This window comes from Rutilus rutilus (assembly GCF_951802725.1).
Source record: "Rutilus rutilus genome assembly, chromosome: 4".
In the NCBI taxonomy this organism is placed as follows: domain Eukaryota; kingdom Metazoa; phylum Chordata; class Actinopteri; order Cypriniformes; family Leuciscidae; genus Rutilus; species Rutilus rutilus.
Window position 1 is genome coordinate 16387946 of NC_140212.1, and position 12663 is coordinate 16400608.

At 37.0% G+C, this 12663-nt stretch overlaps 1 protein-coding gene across 4 annotated transcripts in view; it reads right to left on the bottom strand.

Moving 5' to 3' along the window:
- Window positions 1–1916: 1916 nt before the first annotated feature.
- ppp1r12a (protein phosphatase 1, regulatory subunit 12A) overlaps window positions 1917–12663 on the bottom strand; it is a 51870-nt gene continuing 41123 nt past the window's right edge. Inside the window, exons 10-20 of one of the 4 annotated variants that reach the window (XM_084406194.1) lie at window positions 10595–10816; window positions 10373–10461; window positions 10063–10179; window positions 8083–8229; window positions 6981–7091; window positions 6746–6892; window positions 5800–5890; window positions 4694–4873; window positions 4430–4592; window positions 2770–2897; window positions 1917–2106 (exon numbers count right to left, since the gene is read on the bottom strand). In XM_084406194.1, the coding sequence (XP_084262320.1) occupies window positions 1948–2106; window positions 2770–2897; window positions 4430–4592; window positions 4694–4873; window positions 5800–5890; window positions 6746–6892; window positions 6981–7091; window positions 8083–8229; window positions 10063–10179; window positions 10373–10461; window positions 10595–10816 (1554 nt within the window). In that variant the 3' untranslated portion in view covers window positions 1917–1947. Of the gene's footprint in view, window positions 2107–2769; window positions 2898–4429; window positions 4593–4693; window positions 4874–5799; window positions 5891–6745; window positions 6893–6980; window positions 7095–8082; window positions 8230–10062; window positions 10180–10372; window positions 10462–10594; window positions 10817–12663 lie in introns of all 4 variants that reach the window. The other 3 variants (XM_084406195.1, XM_084406196.1, XM_084406197.1) reach the window with 3 other exon arrangements.

The following is a 12663-nucleotide window of genomic DNA, read 5'->3' on the forward strand; positions in this document are numbered from 1 at the left end:
GACTTTGGTCATCGTCCCCCCTCCGCTCATTTTATTTCTTCCTCTCTCTGAGCTCCGAGACCTCTCAGCCCTGCTTGGGCTTTTCTCCATGAATTCTTGATCCGCAGCCAAGACCTCTGGGTCTGATCTTATTCCCCAGCGCCTCAGAGCAAACACAGGCTATTGGAATGAGTTTGGATTGGCATACTAACAATTATTTTGAAAGAAAGTTCTATGCAGTATGCATATTGTGCACGATGCATATTCTCTGTATGCATAGAACTATTACCATTCAGTAACAACACCGCTCAAGATGAGAGGTATGCCATAATGTAATGAGACTTGAGCCCGGGACACGCCAAGCCGACGTCAAAGAACTAGCGGCAGCAAAAGCTTACTCGGCCAAATAACTGCGCTTGAACGCACCAAAAGAACTAAAGGTGACTGTCAACTAGCATGTGTGTTCTGTCACTTTCTTCATCCCAGTCGGCTTATGTTATTATGAAAACATTTGTGCATTTGAATGCTCAGGTAAGATGACGTAAAATTAGAACAGCCTTCTGCAGGAACCATCTTGGCGACTTTGCTCGCTTTTGCTTTTATTCTTGTGCACTGACTCGTTCGCTAAGCTGAACAGCCAGAGTTCTCTCTCTCACAGTCGGCCCGACGCTATGAATCTGCCCAAGAAACCCAGAGGTTGTCCGACTAGAGCCAACGGTGCGGAACGCACCAAAAGAACGAAGCCAACAGATGCTTAAAAGCATTTAATATGTCTGTGCAAATGAACCGGTAGTATAATTAACTGTGATCTTTAACCACAATTTTCTCCTTTTTAGAGTTCTCGAATATTCTAAAAGACGAATTTCAATTACGTTTCCAGTCATATGTAATTACAGGATAAAAACGTTTAAAATAATTTAATCAAGATTGAACTCACGGACAGTATTCCATTCCAAACATTACCGTTTCTCTCATTTGTGCTTATTGTTGGCTGAAGGCTGGAAACTTTGGACTGATACAAGGGCTGAGAGAAGCTCTCAGGCAAAGACCCGTGCCACTGTGCAGCCCACTTCCTGTAGCTGATTGCCCTGGAAGCATTCTGCAGCACTGAGCTTTGTATCATGGCTTCCTTTTCAAAGCAGAAGAGTTCACTAAGAGGAAATGTGTGCTATTAAGCTAACAAAAAACAGCTGTCTCATAAAGAACCCATAGACCTCATTAGATTTTCTTTCATATTGCGGCCCTCTGAACACTTATCATTTGGAACCATTCAAGCAAGAACTGATCTTTAGCTGTATTGGGCCATATCTGAGCTATATTTAAACATGGATGAGATGCTGTAACAAGTGCACTTGGTAAAGTGTTTTAATGTGTCAGCTGGGTTTTCTTCCTCTCCATACATGCAAAAAGCTGTTTCCTATTCTTCATCCACTGACCCAACAGTCAACAACAAAGCTTTGTCTCACTCTTTGTATTTCTATCTTCCTGACTCTAATAAATTGTCACTTTTGAATGACTCATTCCCAGTTTTCCGCCCAACTGCGTGTGATCTGGTTCCAGGATCATGTTGGCACAGGATACGCAGGATATTTATCTTATCCCCTTGCTAGACTCACAATATCACCCCAGCCACACAACTAACAGCTCAAGTACACACTAAACACGGCTCATGTGACTAGTCACGTATTTTCTCTTATCGCTGGAAGTGTGATTTTCTGCAGCTAGGAATTGCTCGCTGACTATTCCTGTAATAGGTGACAGTCTGCGGGCTGTGAATCGACTTTCATCTATAAGAGAACTAATGCTGCTGGGACAATTCCAGGAAGTTGGAGAGGGAGGAGGGGGTCAGCAGACACACAGTAATGTCAGTGAATTGTTTGTCATGTCAAACATGAAGGAAAGTCAAACTGTTCTTTGACTATACAAGGTGAAAGTAAGAGCTGGGCAGAGGAAGAACCTCAAAGTCCTTCAAAAACAGTCCGACACAATAAGCAGCCGAACTGAGCGTTTGTCTAACTGGTACATTTGTGTTGGCAGATGCATTGTGGGTGAGTTAATGTTCACCTGAGGCTCTCCTTTAGTGCTGCCATCTGAATCTGATGGGTGCTCTGGATCATTCTCGTCGCTCTGTAACATACAAACACATTTCAAATTCCGTTAACACTTTATAATAATGTCCCATTAGTTAACTAACAATGAAAAATACTTCTAGAGCATTTATAGATCTTAGTTGAAGTTAATTTCAGCATTTACTAATACATTATTAAAATCAAATGTTGTATCTGTTAATATTATTTAATGGACTTGAACTAACATGAACTAACATTAAACAGCTGTTTTTTAACAACTAACATAAAGATGAATAAATACTCTAACAAATACTAACAAATGCTTATTGCTAGTTAATGCATTAACCGATGCTAACTAATGGAACCTTATTGTAAAGTTTTACCCAAATTCCAACTATATTATAAAAGTAAACAGGGTCCAAAAATGTACAGTTGCCAATCACCAAACGCACACACATGCTTTGGCGTGAACATAAAATTGAGTTAATGACCAGCTGTCAGGTAGGTTTACTTTCTGGCTAGCTACAATTGACTAATCAGAATCAAGTATTCCAGAGAGTCATGTAATAATGTGATATATTTATATATTTAGAACCATAACAGTTTTGTGGCTGGCGGCAAATAGTTTTGGATGCTGACTGTAAAGCTCACATTATGTCTTTTGTGTCCGAGTCCATACAGAGTGAGTTTTGTATGCGCTTTATGTGCAAGAGTTTCTTACATCCTGGGTCCAGAAGGACACTCCAGTCGAGCGTCTTTTCTCTCGAGGTCGTCTGCGGTCGCGTATAGAGCGTGGCTGAGACTTGTCTTCATTGTCCTTATCTTCCTCTCTTTCTTTTCTATCATACTCTGGTCAGAAAACAGACACATGGTTGTTTATGAGTACAAATGAGCAACTATGAATATGCATAAACCACTGGTGGAAACCCCCATTTTATTTATGGGAATGATATTGCTCCAGGACTTAATCCTGGTTGAGCTAATGGAACAAAAATCAATCTCAAAAAATGAAACTATAAATTGTATTATTATTATTATTATTATGAAGGTTAGTGGGTTTAATTGTAACTAATATAAGCTGGAGCATGTCAAATCAAATACACTACAGTTCAAAAGTTTGGGGTCAGTACGAATTTGTTTTTGTGTGGAAAAAATGAATGTGACAAAGATATATATGTGACAAAAGATTAATATTCAAGTAAAAAAAATAAAAAAATAGCAATACTGTTTTCAACTGTGATGTTAAGAAACTTTTCTTGACCAAATCAGCATATTAGAATGACTTTTTAAAATAAAATTAAAGTCCCTAGAGAACAAAACCATAAAATCTCAAAATAAATCATGCATCTCAGATTCTTTTACTTGATTAAATAGGCTGTGGCAGACATTCGACAAGAATGTAATACTGCTTATCAGATGAAGGAGCTTCAACATTCACACTTAAAAACATGAACACATTACAATATAAAAACCAGAAAATAAACATTGTCAATACATCAACAGTAGATCAAAAGCAATCGATCGCCATGGATGTGCAGAATTCATTTATCGCAAACTGTTCTGAAACCATGAGCCTGTAGAACGCGCAACAGCACCGTGCAGCGGCCACATTTATTTCATTCTGACATAGCTTTAAGAAGTTTAATAAACACATTAGGCCGTATCGTGATTCCTGATTTACTGTCCCCCAAATTTAAGACCTCTTAAATGGATAATTAAGACTTTTGTTATATCATTTAAGATATTTGAGATGTTTCATGACCTTAAATTTGATCAAACGGAATTAAAGAACCCTGATGATTTCTGAAAGATCATGTGACACTGAAGACTGGAGTAATGGCTGCTGAACCTTTTACATCACAGGAACAAATAACTTTTTTTAAATATATTAAAATAAAAAACGGTTATTTTGCATGTAAATAATATTTCACAATGTTACTGTTTTTATGTATGTTTGATCAAATAAATGCAGCTTGGGTGAGAGACTACTTTCAAAAACATAAAAAAATCCTACCGAACGCAAGATTTTCAACGGCCTGAAGCTTGGCTTAGTCAGTCTGCAGCCATACTAAAGGAAGTCCCTGTCTGTATGCCAGTTCCTGTAGCGTCACAAAACCATATCACTCATTTTCCTTCCTGTGCCATGTCACTGTACTTAAAGTGACACACAGCTGTTGTTTTTTCCATGACAATTAAGGGCATTTGCAGTGCTTGGAACAGTACATATAATTAACTTTTTTTAGTTTTTTTTGCATCGTCTTAAAAATGTCATGTCGTAATAAATATTTCATGTTCCAACAACTGGCTACTTCATTATTGTTATGAATAAAAAGTTATCTTTTTTTTTTTGTTGGGATGATAGGAGACCCGGATATGTGTACCTCTCTCAGTGTCACGTGTGGAGCGGTAGGTTGAAGTGAGGCCGGTCAGGCTGTTTGGCCGGTTCAGAGAGGAGGTGCTGTAGAGAGAAGACGAGCTGCCAGAGGAAGAAGGCAGAGTGGAGGAGGCCGTGGTGGTCGAGGCCAAGGTGCCGGTCCGGTACTTCTGGAGGACAACAAAGAGGACACTCGTGTGATATAAAACACACACAAAAAATGCTAGTTAAAATTCCACAAACTGTCCTGTTCCCTGTGAGTTTTCCTCACCTCCTCAAAGCTACGGTAGCGTGACCTATAGTCATCCTCCTTGGTCTCGGTCTCTTTCTTCTCTTCCTGTTTCTCCTTGTCTTGTTTTTCCTTCTCTTCTTTCTCGTCTTCTCGAGGCCGTATGGGGCGACTGCGACCGATGGTCTTCTCCGCCTCCTGGAGATCAGTCAAGGTCACACCCTGAAAAAGAAAGTCAAAATGTTAAAATTATGTCATTCATTTCTGAGTCTGCTAAATGACCTCAATAATGATGTCATTTTGTTGTAACTGCAGATATATACAAACAAATTACGTTAATAAGAACCAGGGCAGGACACTACGATACTGTGATACTGTAAGAAAATATAAATTAATATAATAATATTATTAATAATAGTTTTATATAATAATATTTATTTAATATCAATAATAAGAAATATTATTTGATTAACATTAATAACAAAATTAATAACAGAAGTGCATTTCCAATTTAAAACAGCTTAACTTTATCCAATCACATTTCTCCTTTAGTTTTAGTTCAAGTGTTGATTTATCTGATTTATCATTTATTATTAATATTAATATTATATGTAGGTAAAATCCCCACAAAAAAAAAAAATATATATAATAATAATAATAATAATAATAATAATATTATATATATATATATATATATATATATATATATATATATATATATATATATATATAATCAAGATAAAGGATCTTTTACTTGTAAAGTGTTTAATTCCTATAGGGATTATAGGAAATTAAATACATAGGCAAATATAGGCAAAATAGGCATTACATGATTATGTAATATATAATTTAGTTTTTTTTAAAGCAGGTAATGATTTTGTTTAGCCACAAGTTTTTAGAGCCCCTAGTCACAACTAATGATGAAACATGGCCTTATTTTTGAAAGGAAAGACTCAATTTCCTCTCAATTTCTCCCATAAATCTGTGTCACATCACAGAGCTCAGAATGCAATAAATTCCAGTAAGCACATCCTGAGCTTCAATGCTAAAAATTTGAAGCAAGAACCGTTAAAATCGGTTTTAATGTGGTTCAGTCTATTATTAGAGAGAGTTCCTGCAGAGGTGTTTAGATGAGAGTCTAGACTTGCCTGTGTGGACCTCCTGGACTGCCGTGCCTGTCTGGATCTGGCTTTCCTCTGAGACTCAGACTCTTCATCACGCACAGGGGTGAGGTATGATCTACAGACGCAACACAAAGAAACTAAATCCCACAGCTGAAGCAACAAGTGCTTTCGTTGAGGCTCTTCAGGGCAAGTTTAATACGAGTAAAAATAGGCTTTGGGGAATAAATAAGACAGGGCTTATAAGACAGGAACATTGTTTAAATTGAAGTTAAATATTGACATGTAGAATTCAAATAAAAGACCAAAAAAATATCTAATGAAGAAAACATATTGTGTCGTAGCGTCTAAAATGGCAAAATATAGCTTTGTGGCTGGCAATAAATATTATAATATAGCTAGTATACCTTCTCAATTCAGGTTTGAAATATTATTATTAATAATGATTAAATTATTATTCAACTTCTGTATATTATTGTTACCATATTTGATGAGCTCTATGCGTGTGCGTTGATCAAGGCTTATGTGTGAATAAAAGCCTAAATTAAATCTGTTCATCGTTTAAAGTGATCTCTTCAGAAGACTTGGATTAAACTGCTCAATTCATATGGTTTACAATAAATGAAAAATAATAAAAATATCTCTATTTGTGTTCTGCATATGAATGGAAGTTATATGGGTTAAGAATAATGTGAGGGTGAGAGTAAATAATGACTATTATTTTTTGGATAAATTATCCATTTAAGTTAAATGTCCTAAATAGATACAATAAGTTTGAATCAATTTTTATGTTTTCAAAAAGAAATTTCAGCTTTTTTGCTTCAAATCAAATCAGAGCTGGCTGGTCTCTTTTTTTATTTTATTTTTTTTAAATCACAACTGACATAAACAAAATGGTAAAAATACATCCAGAACAAATGGTGCTAAAAAGCAGAAACACTCAATGATCCCATGTTGCAGTGCATGTGTGTACCTGCGTCTCTCTCGTCCGTCAGAGCCCAGTATAGTTCCAGTAGTGGAGGTGGTAGTGGTGGTGGCTGCAGTGTTGATTGTGGGGATGACCGCGGCCGACTCCTTCTCTTTCTCTTTTTCCTTGTCCGCGTTCTCCTCAGCCCAATACCTGTTACGCATCAACACATTTCACTGTCACAACCAACTCTTGAGTGTTTAGTTTGTAAGTTAATTTAAAGAGGTGTGTGTGCTCGTACCTAGACAGCAGGCTGCGGTGTCCTGTGGGTGAGGTAACGGAGGAGGTCGTTGTTGTGGAAGTGGCAGAAGAAGTGGAACTTAAAGCATCATCTTGCCTCCTTCCAAATGAGCTGCTACGGTAACACATAAAACAGTCAGTGGACAAAGCATTGGATGAGAGAGAGAGAGAGAGAGAGAGAGAGAGAGAGAGAGAGAGAGAGAGAGAGAGAGAGAGAGAGAGAGAGAGAGAGAGAGGAGAGAGAGAGAGAGAGAGAGAGAGAGAGAGAGAGAGAGAGAGAGAGAGAGAGAGAGAGAGAGAGAGAGAGAGAGAGAGAGAGAGAGAGAGAGAGAAACCAAGTACCAAGTCAAAAGTACCACCACAAGAGAAAACAGGAACGAGTTGCCCGTTATTCCGAAAAACCTGAGCCAGGTCCATAGTGCACAAAACAAAACACCAAACCAAAGAAAAACACACGCAAAAAAACAAAGAAAAAAATTAAAATAAATAAATAAACCAAACCAAACAAAACACACAAAAACAAATCATAGCAAAACAAAAAGCAAAGCAAAGCAAAGCAAAAGCCAGGTCAATAATGTGCAAATAAAAATAAAATGAATAAAATAAACAACAATTAGGACTAGGCAATATATAAAAAAAAAAATTCTAAAAAATTGTTTCTGTTTTCTCAGTGAAAAGTTCTATATTTAACTTCAAACACGGTTTACTTTTTATTTGCATCTTTTTGCCTTTGTATCTTTATTCAATGTTTACTCAACTAAGAATTAAAATTAAAACAATACTATTCAACGTTATATTAGGTAATATTTAACTGAATATTTCTTAAATCGTATTTTGAAATTTCACAGTTACTGGAACTAACCATTCAATTATAATTACCTCGTCAACCTTGGCGAATACATTGTGAATTTTTATTATATTGACCAGCACTATATATATTAAGTCTATTCTAATGGATAGTGTAAAACTATACACCCCATAGACAAATAAATCACCAGACAGTAAGAATGGCAAGAAGCTACATGTGGGGAAAGCAAAGACACATGGAGGACATGGAGTGTGTGTGTGTGTGTGCGTTTGCTGGGCGGTGCTCGGGCAGGTACCTGCGGTGAATGCTGTAAGACTGGTAGTAGGAGGAAGGCTGCTGCCAGGCTTTAGAGTTGTTAGGTTCCAGGCTGGAGGCAGAGGAGGATTTGGCGGGCAGGTCGCGAGAGCTAGACGTGCGGCCTAACGCTAGCGTGTGAGACGTACTGCCGTGTGGAAGTGGCGGGGTGAAAGAGGTGAGTTAGCAGGGAGCGGACAAACACACACACACACACACACATTAAAACAGACACACATAGACAAAATGTTACACATATGTCTAAAGCACTCACTCCCTTGTGGGGGGGGGGGGGGGCTTGGTTTCTTATAAAGTCATATTTTGGGATATAAATCAAATACCATCATTAACTTCCCTGGACATAAAAACAGAAACCTACTCGTTATCTAGAAACCATTTGCATGCTTTGTAAGAAAGATCTAAAGGTGATGATACACAGGGCAACTTTTTGAGCAATGTTGCTGGGCAATGTTGCCGTCAACGGGTAACCAGATGAGACACAGGGCCCACGACCGATCTAAATTATCCAGATATAAATTTATTGCCCATTTTCAATGGGAAAGTGCCCAAGCAACAATCGCTCGGCAAGATTGCCCAGCAACATTGCTCAAAAAGTTGCCCTGTGTATCATCACCTTAACACTTCAGCGTGCTTTTTTTGGGGGGGTCAGAGTCTGAAACCAAACCAGGCAGCACAAATTCAGTCATGCTCATTTTAGACCAATTAAATGTGACTAAAATGTATTCTTATGCGTCAAAGGTAGGCTGTTAACTGAAATTATTAACGAAATATATTTAATGAAATAATTGAAGACATTTCATTTAAATACCGTCTCATTTTGCTGTCTAAAGACTGATTGAAAAATCATTAGAATATTCATTAATAGTTTTTTGTTCTATTTACAGCTCTAGTTTGTAACAGTAATAAAAAAAATTAAAAATAAAATCTGAATACAGATTTGATTTTATAATATGACTTCATACACTTCCGTTCAAAAGTGTGGGATCGGAAAGATTTTTTAATGATTTTGAAATAAGTCTCTTATGATTACCAAGGCTGCATTTATTTGATCAAAATATAGTTTTTTTTTTTTTTTTGTATTTGAATAGGTTTTAAAATGTAATTTATTCCTATGATGCAAAGCTGAATTTTCAGCATCATTACCCCAGTCTGCAGCATCACATGATCCTTTAGAAATCATGATCCTTTAGAAATCATTCTAATATGCTGATTTAATGCTCAAGAAACATTGTTTTTATTATTATCATCAATGTGGAAAACAGTTGAGCTTCTTAATATTTATGTGGGAATCTTGATAATTTTTTTCAGGAATCTGTGATGAATAGAAAGTAAAGAAACAACATTTATTTGAAAAAAATGTTTGTAACAAATGTAAAAGTCATTTTTGATCAATGTAATGCATCCTTACTGAATAAAAATATTAACTACTTTCCCAAACCTCTGAACGGTAGTCTAAATAGAGATATAACATTTTATATGATCACAAAATGTGTCTATATACATGAAAACACACAGGGGCCTTTATATTTAAGGAATTTATATTCCTTGAAAGGGGATCGTCATATTTGTGGGATCTTGGCAGTAAAAAGCCTGAAAACCTCTGTGTTATATATGCTTATGATGGAAGATGAATATCATGCTCAAAAGAGCATCTAAAAGAATGTACGATGTCAGTGAGCCGAGATTAACGCACTTCTGCAGTTCTACTCAAGTTAGCTGTTAGTTAGTTATGTTTCTAAACTACAGTACTTACACCTTACACCATGTTATATTAAGATAGATCGAATCGCAGGCAAAACGTCATACACAAACGCAAGCCGACGGCAGCTGCTATAAATGCTTGACAGGAAAATAAAGGTGCTAGAATCATCTCAGGCAGCAGCAGCAGCAGGAAGAAGCGATCTACTAGTCTCAGTCGCTAGGCAATCAAATGAATATTATTACTATGGTAAAAGCTAACCTGCGCTGATAGCTGGAGGTTCTGTTTTGTGAGGCCGTTCCGTCGTTGTTCTTCAGGTCTTCTTCCCAGCGCCTCCTGGTGTATGAGCCGCTACGTACCAGACTAGCAGCCGAATCCCTGAGAACCACAAGCTAGAAGTAGTACCTCCGATTCCAGAGAACCACGCTTGAAACATCTATTACACTAGCTTACTTCTATCAGACCATCGTTCTAAGTAGTGAACATGCTGCATAAGCCACAAAACCATGCTACATTTGAGCTTGTGCTTCATCAGGAGGTGCTCTCAAAACAGCATGTGTCCTTTCTTTACCTGTTTTCCTTTTCGTCAATGTCTGATGTGCTAACGTGTCTCCTCGGGATGGATGGAGCAACATACGCCAGGCGTGTCTTCTCCTTTTCCTGTGCACATAAATGAAGACAGGAAACAAGACTATAAAGCGAACTCAAGAATCAAACGCAAACCGCTCCAACCTTCCAATTAAAAACAGGATTATTTCCCCCCAAAATGAAACTAAACTAAAGTCTAGTAGACCTTTTCCTTGTCCTTATTGTCCAGTGAGGATGAGAGGCGAGGAGAAGAGGCCGAGCGCATCACCCCAGCTGTGTCCTTCTCTTTTTGTGCCTCTTTAGCTGTGCTGATTTCTGCCAGTGCTCCGTAACTGCCGGTTTTTCGCAGGCCCAGACGCCATGATGCAGGAGACTCATCCTTCCTCTCTTCGTCTTTAGGAGACACCTTCCCTGTAGGTGTGCTCACCTAAAGAGGAGAAAGAACAAAAAAAGAAGGGACGGGGGTGGAAAACAAAAGTTAGATCGTTTTGGGAGTGCATCAAGGGGTGTGAGAACAGAGAACACGGATCAGCTTGACAGGTCAAAGCAGGGCATACATATGGGAGCAGTGGACCGCAGGGCTGGGAAACCTTTTGATATTTTTCACATTTTAAATGATTTTCAATAGAGTGCAAAAGTGGCCGCCTTCTTTTTCAGCGGCGTTGGTTCCGGAAGAATTATTTCCATTCATTTCTCCAATAGGGAATTCAAAAACATCTTTGTTAAAGCCTTTTAAGTCATGAACCAAGCCAACCAGCAATGAGGTGAATCATAACATTACAAGCTTTGAAAATCTGACAAAAATATAAAAGGTACAAGGCGGTGTACTTAAAGGCTTTTAGGGATGCGTTTTGTTTGCTTCGCCTCTCTGATTGGTGGAATTTTCTGTATAGCATCATGAATAATGTAGTTTATCCACCACTAATTCCGCAGTCAAATATGATTATTTTTGATTAATGTGGACTGACCACTACAAAAGCTAATACCATCGATTAACAACCTCATAGCTTTATAAGTTATCACTGACAATTTTCCTATGTAGAAAATGAATGGAGTTTTTACTTTCGGAACCTGACTGTTGCACTCTACATGTACATACATATTATATATATATATATATATATATATATATATATATATATATATATATATATATATATATATATATATATATATATATATATCAACCTTCAGAAAATGTAATTGCAAAAAATAAAAAATAACTAATAATATATAGTATATTGTAAATATTCAACAACAAATAAAAAATACAAATATTTTAATAAAATAAAGAAATTGTGCAATAATAAATAAAAGAAATAAAGAAACATTTTTAAAAAATATATGTTTTTAAAATAAATATTTTATTTTAAAAATGTATTTATAAAAGTAAATAAATGACTAAATATATATATTTTAATACTAAAAAATAAAACTAAGTACAAATATATTTTTTTTAATCTTTAGAAATTTGAGTATACGTATAAATAACTATACATAAACAAACAAATAAAAACAAACGCCCAGCCCCAGTGCTCTGATGCCTATAAAATTCAAAACTAAACTTCAAGGGAAACACGTGTGGGGCCATTTTGAACGATTTTGTGGATTCCATTGCCTTCAGAAATGCAAACTTGAATTAATATTATTTAAATAAAAGAAATCTAGGCCTTAAGATGATGAGAATGCTAAATAATATTATAAAAACAACACGGATAACAAAACCAAACATGCCCAATTTCAATCAAGATGTTAGTTTTTGCAAACTCATCAGCATCCTGGTGACCTGTTAGGGTTTAGAGTCGATAATAAATGAATTCGCCCTTATCAAAGTACACACAACACTGACGTCACCTGTCATAAACTATCACATAGATGATCTTCGACAGAAAACAGCACGTCATCACAGCCACGACTGACAGCGACAACACCATGCAGTGAGCCAGAGATAGGAAGAGGAAATGGTCTTGGATTAGGCAGTTATCTGATTGGTTAGGGACGTGGTCATGTGGGGAAGATATAGGGCGGGAATCACAATGCTGAACACACCGAGGCCTCACCATCGCTTTTTTGGGCACAAGCGCAATGCCAGTTTTGCGCAAGCCTTGACGCCACAACGCAGGACAGCCTGGCTCCCCCCCAGGCACAAGGGCAGTAATGTTATCAGACTAAAGCCATCCAAGACAACACAATGATGAGTAGAGAGAGAGAAAAAAAACAGATGATTGTAAAGAAAAAGAAAGAAAAAGGAAGAAAGAAAGAACCCCTGAATGA